Source organism: Ochotona curzoniae, unplaced genomic scaffold (assembly GCF_017591425.1).
Source record: "Ochotona curzoniae isolate NIBS_2020 unplaced genomic scaffold, NIBS_Ocur_1.0 scaffold_3208, whole genome shotgun sequence".
NCBI lineage: Eukaryota > Metazoa > Chordata > Mammalia > Lagomorpha > Ochotonidae > Ochotona > Ochotona curzoniae.
In genome coordinates, this window is record NW_024467106.1 from 46,113,813 (window position 1) to 46,127,902 (window position 14,090).

General features: G+C 42.6%; 1 protein-coding gene across 2 annotated transcripts in view; it reads left to right on the forward strand.

The window, feature by feature from the left end:
* The window catches only part of TTC39B (tetratricopeptide repeat domain 39B), a 112,650-nt gene that overhangs the window by 83,188 nt on the left and 15,372 nt on the right, over positions 1 to 14,090 (forward strand). For both annotated transcript variants that reach the window (XM_040963497.1, XM_040963498.1), the window contains exons 11-17: positions 1,794 to 1,902; positions 2,389 to 2,456; positions 2,546 to 2,605; positions 4,020 to 4,181; positions 5,149 to 5,240; positions 7,421 to 7,547; positions 11,025 to 11,133. In XM_040963497.1, the coding sequence (XP_040819431.1) occupies positions 1,794 to 1,902; positions 2,389 to 2,456; positions 2,546 to 2,605; positions 4,020 to 4,181; positions 5,149 to 5,240; positions 7,421 to 7,547; positions 11,025 to 11,133 (727 nt within the window). The remainder of the gene's footprint in view (positions 1 to 1,793; positions 1,903 to 2,388; positions 2,457 to 2,545; positions 2,606 to 4,019; positions 4,182 to 5,148; positions 5,241 to 7,420; positions 7,548 to 11,024; positions 11,134 to 14,090) is intronic.

A 14,090-nucleotide genomic window follows, 5' to 3' on the forward strand; every position in this document is an offset into this window, starting at 1 on the left:
TTCCTTGAACTGCTGCATCTGCTTCTGGGTGTTTTTAGGGAGCCTTTTAATGATTTTTTAAAAAAATTCTTTGGCAGCTCCTCAATATCTTAGTTAATTCTGAGATTGAGATATGCTTTTGATCCTTTGTAGGGGATGCATAGATGCATTTTTTGTGCTATATATACCTCATTATTTGCCCTTGGCAATTTCATTTGTGATGATTGGACTCTTCTGCTCAGGACTGATTTTTAAGCTGTGTCATCCACAGGTCCACTGATCAGCTTTACTGATCCCATTCAGCGCTGGTTCTTGTTTGTGCTGCTTGCACCACTCCCGCTAGAGTTTCAGTTCTGGGTAATTGAGCTGTGCTCCTGCCGTGGCCTCTGCAGCCAGGGCAGTGGGTCATCTCATTCTGCCCCCTGTGATTCTGTGTTGTGGCTGCACCATTGTCTGCTCAACCTTTCTCCCATTTATAGTTCCAGTAGCACCCGGGACTAGGAAGAATCCAGATGTGACTTGAAACTGGGTCACGGTGCTGTCAGTGGCACCCATCGCTGATAGCAGCGCATGAATTACGCGCATGAATTATCAGTTTTTTTTCTGCTTCTTGCCAGAACTTGCTGGAAGCTAGTTCTGGGGTCAGCCTGGACCCTTTTTTGGATAGAACTCATGGGATGCCAAGTTAGTATTATTTTCCCAATGGCGCCAGTGTAATGCATTGAGCTGGATATGTGTTTTTCCAGGCTTAGCACATGCACAGCTTGCTGTTATCTGACAGCCCCCTCCTAGGGGGAGGGGGGCTTTGTCACAGTATTCAAAATGACACCCGATGTGGTACTCATGGTGTTTTTTTGGGAGGCTTGGTTGTAGACTTCACCCCTCTCCCACACCCGTTTGCAAGGGCTCTGCTGTTCTGTTGTGGCTTATGAGCACATTAAAACGGCCACCAGGACCCACAAGTCTATGGTTTGTTTCACCTTTTGTGTTCCCAATGAGCTCCCTTCCCGCCTGTCCCCAGCTGGAGCTCTGATTGCCACTGGAGTGTCTGTTGCGGCTCCGCTGTCTGCTGCTTCGCTGAGCCTCAGCTAGGGTCCTTAAAGGTCCCTCTGCCCCTCCGCTGTGGACCTGCTGGCTTGTATTTCCTGGGCTCGCACCCTCTTGCTTCTCCTCCACTAATCCTCCAGCCACTTTATGTGTCCTCACTCTGTTCCGCCTTCTTACCTTCCCCCATGACTGAACATTTTTATCAAAGAAATACAGCAGTTCTGTGAGATGAGCACTGCCTTGTTCTCTCCCCTGGAGTCACATGATAGAAGGGGATTTGTGAGACTGTCTTGTATCCGTTACACAGTAAAGTTTTGAGGGGTAGGTGTTGTGGCATGGAGGGTTAAACTGCTCCCTGGGATACTCACTGCCCGTATCAGAATGTCTGGGTTGAGCTCTGTCACTCTGCCTGTGATCCAGTTTCCTGATTATGCATTCTGGGAGGCAACACATGATAGTTCAAGTACTTGAGTCCCTGTCAATCATAAGGGAAAACTCGAGGGAGCTTGGGCTCACACCTGGATGTAGTAGAATGGAGTTCCAGATGAAATATTTCCTATCTCTCTCTTCTTTCTCTCTTTCTCTCTCTGCTTTTGAGAGAAATAAAAGTAAACTTGTTAAAAATATGAACTTTGTTTCTAGTTAGGCATTAGTTTTATTGTAACCTCTTACAATAAACCCACCTTCTGGAGGGTGATATGTGGATTAGCATGTTCAAGATTCTTTTTGGCCTTGCCCTCTCCCTAAAATGCGCTGAATTCCCACAGGAGTTGGGCCTCCTGCAGCTAAGGGAAGGTGCCTCAGGAGGAAGCATGCGGTCCCCACTCTGCTGCCTGACCATCCTTGCTTTCCATACTTACATCTCCCTCATACTCGGTAAGATCTGCATTGTTTTACACTTCATGGGAAGTTGGTTTTCCTTCACCCAAACCAGGGGGAATTAAAAAAAAAATCACACTTACCATAAGGTCATTTGACATAGTTCCTGTCATTAGGTACCTTTTAATTTGCATTCAACTGAAATTTCTGTAAAACAATTGACATTCAAGTTAGACTTCCTCTTTTACTGTAAATTAAATTTTTGGCAATGGAAGTCAATTTTGTTGTTAAAACGAAAAAATCCCATTAGAAAGCTAGGGCAGCTACCTGCATCCTTCAGCATTTGTCTGTCCTAGAGCTTTCTGGAAAAGCCCTGAAGTCGTAGGTGAGATTTGCCTTTATTTCTCAGCTGTGAAAAAGAGTAGTGTTAGTTCTCATCTCTTGTGTGGGCAGGTTTGAGCGAGATGCCAGTGCCCTCTGAAGTGTTAGCTGTGAGGATGCCTCATGAGCAAGAGGACTGAGGCGCTTGCTCTTCATTTCCAGGTACAGGAGAGGTGAATGTTGTGGAAGCAGAGCGTCTCCTTGCACCCTTCCTGAAGCAGTTTCCAGATGTATGCCTCGCGTTCCGAGCGTACGTTTCAGCCGCAGCCACTCGGCCCGCGCGGATGCTGAGCAGCGTGTCTTTTTCCTTTCTCCACAGGGCTCACTCATGTTGTTTTATCATGCCCGAATTGAGCTGCTGAAGGGGAATGTTGAAGAGGTAATGTGTCCGTTGGCAGTGCGGGGGTGGGGACTTAGCTGTGTGCTGGGCGTGAGCCACACGCTCCTTTGACACACATAAATTCAGCTACATGGACTAAACCAAAGTGGAAAGTAGTGTGTTTAGAAAGTCAACTTTTTAATTTGCATAGAATACTGAATGTTATCTGCACATAACATATAAAGTATATGAGGCAAGTCAGGGTTGAATATCCAAACTAATAGTGTGCGCTATGCAAGGAATTTTCAGAAAACTTTATCCTATCGATTTCTGCTTTCCACATTGATTTTGGAATCTAGACCTATAGGAGATGCAGCCCCACTGTATTCCCCATGGGTGCCACATGAAAGCAGATTATTAAGTTCTACTTCCATGAAGTAGAAGACAAAGGAGGTATCTTCTGTTGTAACTATAGTCACAATTTCCTTCCACACAAATGAAAAAAAAAAAAAAGAAACCACATGTTTTTCTGCAATTTTTTTTTTTTTCTGTTTTCAATACATCTTGGATCTCTCTCTCTCTCCAGGTCAGTATGTTTAAGTTTTTTCATTATTTTTTTTTTATGACTGGATTTTGTTTTATGGGACAAATATAGTCTACTTATTAAAGAAGTCCACTGTTGGTCCAGGCCCCTATAGAAACAGTGCTTTTGTAAGCATCAGTGTGTGTAGTGCAAAGGTGTATTGCTATATGTAACAAATTCTGACCATTTGAATTTCTGGCTCAAAAGATGTTTGCCTATTAATCAATCCAAGCCAGGTCGCTGTCCTTACTTCAGAGTGTCCCAACTTAAATTCCGTGAAGATGTGAGACTATTTTTTCCTAATTCTGTTGGCCAAATCTGGATATTATGGTTGGCTGAAAAATGACTGTTTAATTTTAAAATTGAACAGTTAACAAATTTTTCGTATTTATACTTGTCATTTATATATTTGTTCCTTTTCTTGCCAGATATATAAATATAAATATATATATATATTTTATCAATTTTACTGCTTAGGTTATTTAAAAGGCTTTTATAAATGTATGATGAAGGGTTAGTTAATCTGATATCAATTGGGTAGGTTGCGGTATTTTTTTTCTAGTCTGTCCAGTGCTTATATCTTCAAGTTTTTTTTCCCAGTGTTATTTAGGACGTTATTATTGTCAGCTTTTGCTTTAAGGACTCACAGCTTACTTGGAGAGAACTGCCCCCTCCCACATTAGGAAGTACCAAGGATGCCCCACAAAGTTAAATAAAGAGGCAGCTCTTGGTTGTATCATTGCATCTAAGGAAAGGAACATGTTGTCATATTGAATGATTTAATAAGATAATTTTATTCTTTGAGTACAAAGTATTTTATGTATTTTTTCATTAGGTTATTATCTCCTTGTCTAATATCTGGATGATCAGCTTTATGCAATTGACTTATAGGCAGAAGAGATATTTCGAAAATGCATTTCAGTTCAAGAAGAGTGGAAACAGTTTCACCATCTCTGTTACTGGGAGCTGATGTGGATTAATGTATTTCTACAAAACTGGATGCAGGCATATTACTATTCAGACCTGCTTTGCAAAGAGAGTAAATGGTCCAAGGTAAATGCAATACTTTCAACAAGGTCATCTGCCTATCTCCTGATGGCCAGTGTGGTTTGCGTGTGGACTGGTTTTTCAGTAGCATCCCTTTCACACTGTTTCTCAAGGCAGAGATCCCCAAAGGGAAGAAAGTTGCATCAGATGTGCTTGTAGACATGTTTCTCAGGATTGTATGCTTTAAGAACTGTCCAGGTTGCAGTGTGGTGGCCTAGCGGCTGGAGTCCTTGCCTTGGGCGCACTGGGATCCCATGTGGGTGCCAGTTCTAATCCGGGCGGCTCCACTTCCCATCCAGCTCCCTGCTTGTGGCCTGGGAAAGCAGTCAAGGACAACCCAAAGCCTGGGGACCCTTTGCCCATGTGGGAGACCTGGAGGAAGTTCCTGGCTCCTGGCTTCGGATCAGCAGCACCGGCCATTGTGGTTGCTTGGGAAGTGAATCATTGGACGGAGGATCTTCTTCTCTGTCTCTCCTCCTCTCTGTATATCTGACTTTGCAATAGAAAAAAAGAAATCTTTTTAAAAAAAGAATTATCCAAAGAGTTTTTTTCAACAAGGAAGCTTTAACTGCAAAGATAAACCACATGTGTAACTATGTACATGTATGAACAATTAATTATATAATACTGTTGTTTGGATCATTTTTTTGTGTACTTTCCAATACTCCTGCTGACTGGTATTTCTGTGGTCATCAAAAGTAGTTTGGAGTCATTTGTGAGAAGTTGGACTGAATAAAATAATGATCTTTGATTCAGTATGTTACATTTTCAGTCATGAATGACATAGTTGTATATTAGGAAAATAATCAAAATTAGTTGTGGACTGATGGTCTCATTTAGAATAGGCAATCTAAGACTTCATTTCCCTTGATTTCTTTGATGCCTGTTGATTATATATCTGGAAGATTTGTAGATCATTTAATGTTTGTTAAGGGACATTCTATATCAAGTGTCTTTTCTTCTTTTTCTAAAGGCAACGTATGTGTTCCTGAAAGCAGCAATTTTGAGCATGCTTCCAGAGGAAGATGTAGTGACCACTAATGAGAATGTGGTGGCTTTGTTCAGGTGAGACATAGTCCCTCTAGCAAAGACCCTGACTCAAAAAGGAACACCAACTCATTGTTTTCCTGCGTTATCACTTAGTGTTGTCCTGTGCTTTGTTTGGTATTTCTTTAGCTCTGCTCCTTATTCCATGTGGGTGCTCAATGCGTTCAGGGTCAGTCTGTCATCTTTCTAGGAGAGTTTGCGTGTTCATATGACTGGGGGATTTGAGAACACATAGTTTTATTTATGTCTTGAAGAAAGTTTGTGTTTTTAGGGCTTTACTACCACGCTTTGAACACAGTTTCTAAGCATGTAAGATTACTAAAGTATGCTATTTATGTGATTTAAGGGCAATTTGTGATCTGCTCAATATAAATAATATAACAGTATAATGTTTACTTGGCTATTAATACTATGTCCAGGATTCTGACAAACTGTCTTGTGAAGTAACCTGTTTAACACTATTTAAAAAAAAAGATTTAGGGCCCAGTGGCATGGCCTAGTGGCTAACGTCCTTACCTTGAACGTGCCAAGATCCTATATGGGCGCTGGTTCTAATCCCAGCAGCTCCACTTCCCATCCAGCTCTCTCCTTTGGCCTGGGAAAGCAGTCAAGGACAGCCCAAAGCCTTGGGATTCTACACTGTGTGGGAGACCTGGAAGAAGTTCCTGGCTCCTGGCTTTGGATTGGCATAGCATCAGCTGTTGTGCTCACTTGGGGAGTGAATCATGGGACGGAATATCTTTCTCACTGTCTCTCCTCCTCTCTGTATATCTGCCTTTCCAAGAAAAATAAATAAATCTTGAAAAAAAAAAGATTTATACATTAGAAAGAGTAACAGGAAGGGAGGAAGGGATGAGAGAGAATTCACCTCTGTTTCATTGCTCAAATGCAACAGCTGAAGCCAGCAGCCTCCAGTCTCCTGTGTGGTGGTAGGAACCCAAGCACTTGTGTTGTCCTTTGTCGCTTTCCCAGATCATTAGCATGGAGCTGGACTGAAAGTGGTCATATGAGCTGGTGCCCATGTGGGATGCCAGAGTTGCAGGGGCATTTTAGCTTGTTATGCCGCTGCTCTGGTCATTTTATACATACATATTATATGTTAGCTAGTGCGTAGTAACAGAAATGTCAAGAACTGTCTTAGTTCAGGCTGCAGACTCCGGGGCTTAAAGAGCAGAAATGTGTTTTTCACTGACCTGCAGTCTGGGAAGTCACAGATCAAGGTGCCTGTGTGAGGACCCACTTGGTTTACAGATGGCTGGTCTCTTGTTTCCACGCTTGGTGGAGAACAGAGAAAGAAGGAGCAGGCTCTCTTCAAAGGGTCACTAATCCTGTCCATGACAGTCCCCTCTCATGACCCAATTACTACCTCCCAGTGGCTCTGCTTCCTGCTGCCATCACATAGATTTGGGTTTCAGCACATGGATTTTGGGAGAACACCAACCATGACAGGAAATAATCCAGCATTAGCTTTATCTTTGTGGTGTTTTATTTTCTTTTAAATTATTCTTTCTGTCAGTGATGCAAGTGGATATTTCCTCAAAGCTTTTTCTTAGCAACGTGTTGTTGCGTTTATAAAATTACTCCTCAGGAAGGGACTAGGAGCATGTAGCCTCTCTCTCCTTCCTTGCCTCAGTTTTGTGTGTCTGCGAATTCCATAGTTGGAATTGCTGAGCTCCGACAGGAAGTTTGTGAACACAGCAGTGCTTGTCATCAGCTGAATCCTTTCCAAACTCACCTGTGTTTGGGAAATGTTTTCTCAACCCTGTTGTTAATTTTGAGCCCTGTTATTTAATGAGTCCATGCCATGCATGCAAACAGGAACAGGAGATGTAACTGTGTGCCCTCTGCTCATCTTCTGTCTGGATACTCGCAAGGTAAACAGATACACTGGACAATTGCCTGGATTGACTGGGCTGCGTTTGGTAGATTGACGCCATTAGCTGAGTACCATGGAAAGGCGTATGTGTCCATCAGTGGTTCCCAGGCTTGAGCGGGATCACAGACATCCACAAGGCTTATCCTTCCCACTTGGCTGGGCTCCACCCTCGGACTGCCTGATCCCCGAGGAAGGGCCTGGATATTCACATTTTCAGCAGGTTCTAGGTGCTGCTGATGAGCAGGGAGGGCCTGGCCTAACAACCACAGGCTTAACAAGCAGGGTTTCTAACACCGCTTCTCGGGGCTGGGGTTCTTCCCAGGCAGGTGGAAGGCCTGAAGCAGAGAATTGCTGGGAAGTCTCTGCCCACTGAGAAGTTCGCTGTGAGGAAGGCTCGGCGTTACTCCCCGTCCCTGCCTGCACCTGTGAAGCTGGTCTTGCCTGCCCTGGTATCTGCTTTCATTTCATTTACTTTCCAGAAATCAATTGTATCTGCACAGCAGCAGGAACCATATTTAACTTTGCTTATAGAGTTTAACATCGTTCAAAACCATTATGTTTTCTAAAGTGAATGTTTATAAATTAACAAATGGTCACAGATCATAGCTGATGTTTTTGGACTAGTTTGTGTGTCCCAGGTGTTAGTATAAGGGCTGTTTAAAAGTACAGTGTTTGAAAAATATATATATATTGTTTGACTCATGCAAGAACCCTGCGTGTAGTTGGTCTTGTCAGGCTAATTAGATGAGGACACTTTTGCAGATCAGGAAATGGAGGCAAAGAGGTAAAATTGATTGCATCTCACTGGACTTGGATTCTAATATAAGCCGTGTGTGTAATTTTACCTTTTCAGTTAGCCATATTAACAAAACAAAAGAGAACAAATTAATTTTAAGAATATGCTTTAATCCATTCCACAAAAATTTTGTCATTTCAACATACAACATAAAATTTTATGCATGAACTGTTTAGCATTCCCTTTAAAAATTTTTAAAAAACTGTTATTTATTTGAAGGAGTTACTGAAAGAGAAGGAGAGAGGGCGAGACCTTCTATCTGCTGGTTCACTCCCCAAAAGACCAGAGCTTGGGGCTGAGCATGTCAAAGCTGGGGCCAGCAGCCCCTGCCGGGTCTCCCAAGCACTCAGGCCACCTTCCACTGCCTTCTTAGACTTAGTAGCAGGGAGCTGGTTTGCCACAGCACTGGACCCAGCAATCTGTTTATGGTGCTAATTGTTGGAAAACTAGTGGTTTTTTTCATGTTTCCAGGGCACCTTGATAAGGGCTGATCCTGTTTTCAGCACTCAGGAGTCACAGGTAGCCAGGGCCTGCTGTATTCCAGTTTAAGTTCACACTTTGAACATTATATCATTTAACTGAGGCTTCTGAGAAAGAGGGAGTTTCGGCTTTAACTGTCTTAATAAGGCTTTGTACAGAAATCCTGAATATATCAGCTTATGTAGCTCTGTTGGGGCTTTAAATTTTGACATTGAAAGTAAGCATAGGGTCCGGCGCGATGGCGCAGTGGTTAAGGTCCTCACCTTGAACGCCCGGGATCCCAGATGGGCACCGGTTCTAATCCCGGCAGCCCCTCTTCCCATCCAGCTCCCTGCCTGTGGCCCAGGAGAGCAGTCGAGGACGGCCCAAAGCTTTGGGACCCTGCACCCGCGTGGGAGACCCAGAAGAGGCTCCTGACTTCAGATTGGCTCAGCTCCAGCTGTTGTGGCCACCTGGGGAGTGAATCATCAGACGGAAGATCTTCCTCTCTGTCTCTCCTCTCTGTATATCTGCCTTTCCAATAAAAAAAGATAAAATAAATCTTTAATGAAGAGATTTTTTAACATATGAATTTAACTCTCTGGGAAGGATTTTTGGAAGTGAAATTCATGATTGAAAGGTATATACATTTAGTATTTTCATCAGACTTGTGAATTTTTCATTGAAAAAAGCTATACTGGTGTCATTTTTTACCAACAGTACTTTACTATTTCAATTTGCATTTCCTTGTTGGTGTATTTACTCATTTTAAAAATTCTTTCGTGAATCATTCATCCCACCTCTTAACTTTAAAATGAGTTGTGTGTTGGGCCCAGCACGATGGTTCAGTCAGCTAATCCTCTACCTCCAAGCACTGGGATCCCATGTTGGCACCGGTTTATGTCCCAGCTGCTCCATTTTCCATCCTGCTCCCTGCCTATGGCCTGGGAAAGCTACAGAGAGGCTCAAATCCTTTGGACCCTGAACATCCATGTGGGAGATCTGGAAGAGGTTCCTGGCTTCAGATCTGGTTGGCTCCAACCATTGTGGCCATTTGGGGAGTGAAATGGCAGATAGAGTTAAAAAAATAATAATAAGTAATTAAAATGGGTTGTATGTGTTTTCTATTGCCTTTTGACTTACAGCAAGTCCTTATATATTCAATAAGAAAGAAGGGAAAAAACAAAACAAAACCAAAAAACCGTAGTCCTTGACAGGTGTTAGGAGTGAAGATGCAACCCGCACCTGGGCCCAGGTGTTCCCTACTTGTCCCAAATGACCCCAGACAGCACTAGTTTCAGACTAGTCTCAGTTCAGCACTAGTTTTAGGGCCCAGACACTGGATTACAGGAATGATCACACAGCCCCTCTCCTGGCTAACGTGTGAACCTGCTGCTGCCTTACACGTTGCTGTTTTGGTTCCACTCCTCAACTTTTGTCAAGTGATTTGTACTGGGATGACTTTCCCTCTGACTCAACATAACTCCCCTGAGTTCTTTCTCTGCCCTAACCTCCGTACCAGTGAGGGCATAACTCATGCTTTGACAGTTAAGTGTCCTAAGGGAAGTTCATTCTCTGTCCTTGTTTAGGTGAATAGGTGTTGAATAAATGGAAAATGGACTTTGATGGTGTATGTATGTAGTATGTTTGTATATATGTAGTATTTTTAGAACCAATCAATTAAAAATACCCCATCAGTTACTGAATTGAGCTATTACTCTTTAGTGATAAAATAGCAGCTAAAATGAAAGGCCGAGTTCCGTGATTCTGGTTTTCAGTGCCATGAAGGTCATTTACTGTTACGCTACCTAAACTTGTCCTCCACATTTCCACTGCTTCCCTGTTACATGGTTTTTCAAGAAATATCTTCATCTGTTTTTAAAAATTCATTTATTTCCAAGAAGATAGTAAACACCCTTCAAATCTCATATCCTTCCAAATATGAACTGTACTATCAGGAACATTAGAAAAATATTTTCAAGCAAAAACACATTTGCTTTTGGTCCAAAAGAAAAAAATTCTCATCTGTTAGCCCATTAAATATAATCTGCAATGAGAAATCATTAGTTTACATTTTCAGGAGCTGTCATTCAGCCATATGGCCTTGCAGCGAATGTGTTTTCTGCATATTGGATTACATTACTGGACTGACACATGTTTTTAATGGTATAAAAGAACCTGAGCCCAGTAAGCTATTCCAATGTTCATTTCCAGTAATATTCTTGGAAGCATTTTATGTAAATAACTGGCAGGAATTTTAAAATATTTCCCTTTACTTAAAAGTAACATCATAATTTTACATTAAACAGATTTATTCCTAGTACCAGTTTAAAATATTTATTTATGTATCTGTAGTCTGTCTTCCAAAAGAATTGAACAGCAGTAGATTCTTAAGAACTATTTGTTAAATGAACAAATGCATGAGTTCTTCAGTTAAAACCTAACATGCTGTGTGTCCTGAATGACTTCATGGTGTAAGACGCAAAGTAAAGTGAGACAAAGGGGAACTGTGTTGCTAAAGTCCAAATGAAGAACATCAGGGAAAAGGACCTCTAAGTGTTGTCTTGAGATCCCTGGTAACTGGGGCAAAACACACATACATGGTTTTGTGGTCCTAAGACATTGAACGACCTCACAGACTTGTGAATGGTTTTTCATTCTTCTCTATTAGGAGATGATGTATGTCTGGAATGGGTTTTCAATCGTGGGCAAAAGAAAAGACCTTTCCGAGAATCTGCTGATAACTGTCGAAAAGGCCGAGGCGGCTCTTCAAAAAGAAAGTGAGTGTGAGAATCAGGTGCCTGGTAATATCCTTGTCTTGTTCTGTTTCCTCTCTCCGGGCTTCTCCCTGTGTGCACCTGCCCATGTTGATTTGTGGGCATCCTAGAGATAAAAAACATGCTTGGCAGTATCTGGGCGATTACTGTGAACAAGCGGTGAGGAGTTACAAAGCCTTCCTTGGGTGTGGACATTGTAAACCTTGGGCTGGTCACAGACACGATTCTATTTCTGTGATGCACTCAGCACAGGGAAAATCCATCAGTGTGCTGAGTACATAGTGGTTGCCAGGTGGCAGGGGTGTGTGTGATGGCTTAAGAATACCACAGTTTGGTTGGAGAAGATGGAAGAATGTTCTAAAATTGATTGTGACGATGGTTGCGGAACTCTGAAATTGAAAATCATTGCATTGTGTGCCTGCATTGGATTTTTTTGATTAACAGAACAGAATGATCTTTCTTCTGGTTTTAGTTTGCTATGACTTTGTCGTTATACCCTTATAGCTCTCCTGCAGACACAGGTAGTTTTTTCACCTGCTGCTGTGGAGTCAGGAGCCAGGGCTGGGAATGCAGTGCAGGTCCTCCACAGGGCAAAGTGGGCCTCTTCACTGTTTGGCCAAAGGCCTGCACTCAGTTTTCCTTAGAAACGTTCAGTGCTGTAGCAGAGATATCCAGCTGTTTTGATAGCCTTTGTCCTATTCCTTATCAATATCAAGTCAATTAGGTATTAGCCCAAGATAATGATTTTACCTTTTGGGATGTCCAATTCAGAGAAGGAAGGCGAAAACTCCTCCCATGCCAGGTAGAACAAGGGATGTGGAAACTCAGAAATGCTGCTCAAGGAATGTAAGTTCACTCAATCCCTGTTAACTAGCACACAATGAGCACACACACGCTCAGGCTGCATATTCAGTGTCCTGTCCACAGTGGGGATCCAATGGTTGGCTATGGCTGCAACGGTAAGCACTTCCCTTATCTGCAGCTTCGTTATCAAGCTACAGTGTTGATGAGATTTCTGTTTAGTTATTTTTTCCAAACACAGCATTACAATTCTTAGTGTAGGTTGAAAAGTGATCACACACATTTTTGCTACTGTGACACAATTACAGAGTTTTTAATGTATTCCACCCCAGGATTATTCTTTTTATAGTTACAGCATAGTTAACCAATATATTTACTAGTCTTTTTTTCATTTAGTAGATTATGAAAGGTTTTGAATGTTGTTAAATAATAGCCATTGTAAATGTTAAAGTCTTCTGATTCATAGCACCTCTTAGAGTTAATGTGTCAAATTTAATTCACTGTTTCAGTATTGTTGGGCATTGAAGCTGCTATTATCCCTATTCAAAATAATTGGGGCTTTAAAATTCCAGCTATTGGAGAAGAAATGGGAAAGGATGAAAGCTGGGTCAGTGAAATGACCTGTTCATGAGGCCAAGGTTTCAGGCTTGATAGAAACAGAGTCTGTAGAACCCAGAGAAGGGTGCCGTTCTGATGACAGCCTCTCTTCTGCAGCCCCCAGCCCACAGGAACCATCTTACAAATACGGGGGTGGGGGGGCAGTCACAGGGAGAGAGGGCAAGGGAATATTCTGCTCCTCTATGGACAAGCATGCTGCTCTCCTATAAAGAACCAAGGCATTCATTCTCTTTCTGCTCGCTCTCCCTGCTACAGCAGCAAAGTTAGAAGACATCAGCCCCTCATTGAGCTGGAGCTTAGGTCAGAGACCCAAAATATTGGAAATGTTCATCATCATGGACTGAGGATTCCCTTGGAATTCTGGAAGCTGGGGGAAATAAGCAGATTAGAAGGTTGCAATACTGGGCTGAAAAAGAGGAGTTGGAGGTAGAATGGCACTTGGAGCTGAGCGGTTGAGCTGCCTGTTGGGATGCCCACATCCCATCTCAGCGGCCCCAGGCTCATGTCCTGGCTCTGCCCTCCATTTCATCTTCTTGGTAAATAACGCCCCAGGAGGCTGCAGGTAATGGCTGCAGGACGTGGGTCCCTACCAGCCATGTGGGAGATCTGGACCGAGTTCCCAGCGCTTGGCCTTCATGCATTTGCAGAGTGAGTTAGCAGATGGGAATTCTCTGTTTCTTAAGAGAGAAATAATATTGAAGGAAAGAGGAGTTGGAAGTTTGTCCTGCTCCACTGAGGACCCAGGGACATGTGTTTAAGTGCAGAAGCAGATGTGCTCTGTGAACATTTCGGATTTCTGCATGTTCCTCTACAGCTTCCAGATTTAGCAGGTTAGAGCTCTAATGACATTTTTGTAAAATCATTTCGTCTTTAACAATTTTACCCTTTTTGTTACTTTTCTTCATTTTTATTTGTACTAAAAACCCACAAACAAAGCTTACCTTTAAAATTTTAATTTATTTTCAGTTTCTTTGAATGGCAGAGAGACTGAGATCTTCCATCTACTGAATGATTCGCCAAAATGTCTATCAGAGCTAGAGCTGAGCCAGGCTGAAGCTAGCAGCCTGGAACTCGGGCCAGATCTCCCCCGTGGGTGACAGGGACCCAAGTGCTTGAGCCACCACCTGCTCCCTCCCAGGGTGCACATCAGCAGTAAGCTGGATCAAAAGGGGAACCAGGCCTTTTGTGTATCCCCAAATTGTACAACCTGCAGGAAGCACCATTGGGTTTTCTTTTGTGCAAGCCCGCCTTTACACTTCAATTTAAAATGGTCCTCTATTGTTCAAAGACAAAAGTGGTTGCGTATTTGTCAAACCATGCCTGTCAAATGCCACTGTTGTTCAGAAAACCATCAAGGAGCGGCTTCCATGGTAACTTCTGGAGATCCTGAACACGGACCGGACACATTGAGCAGACGGACAGACGGACACCCCAGACTCAGACCCCTGCCTTTACAGGTTCTCCTTCTGGGTGGAAGAATTGCTTTCTTTCTTTTTTTTTTTTTAAGATTTATTTTATTTTTATTGGAAAGGCAGATATAC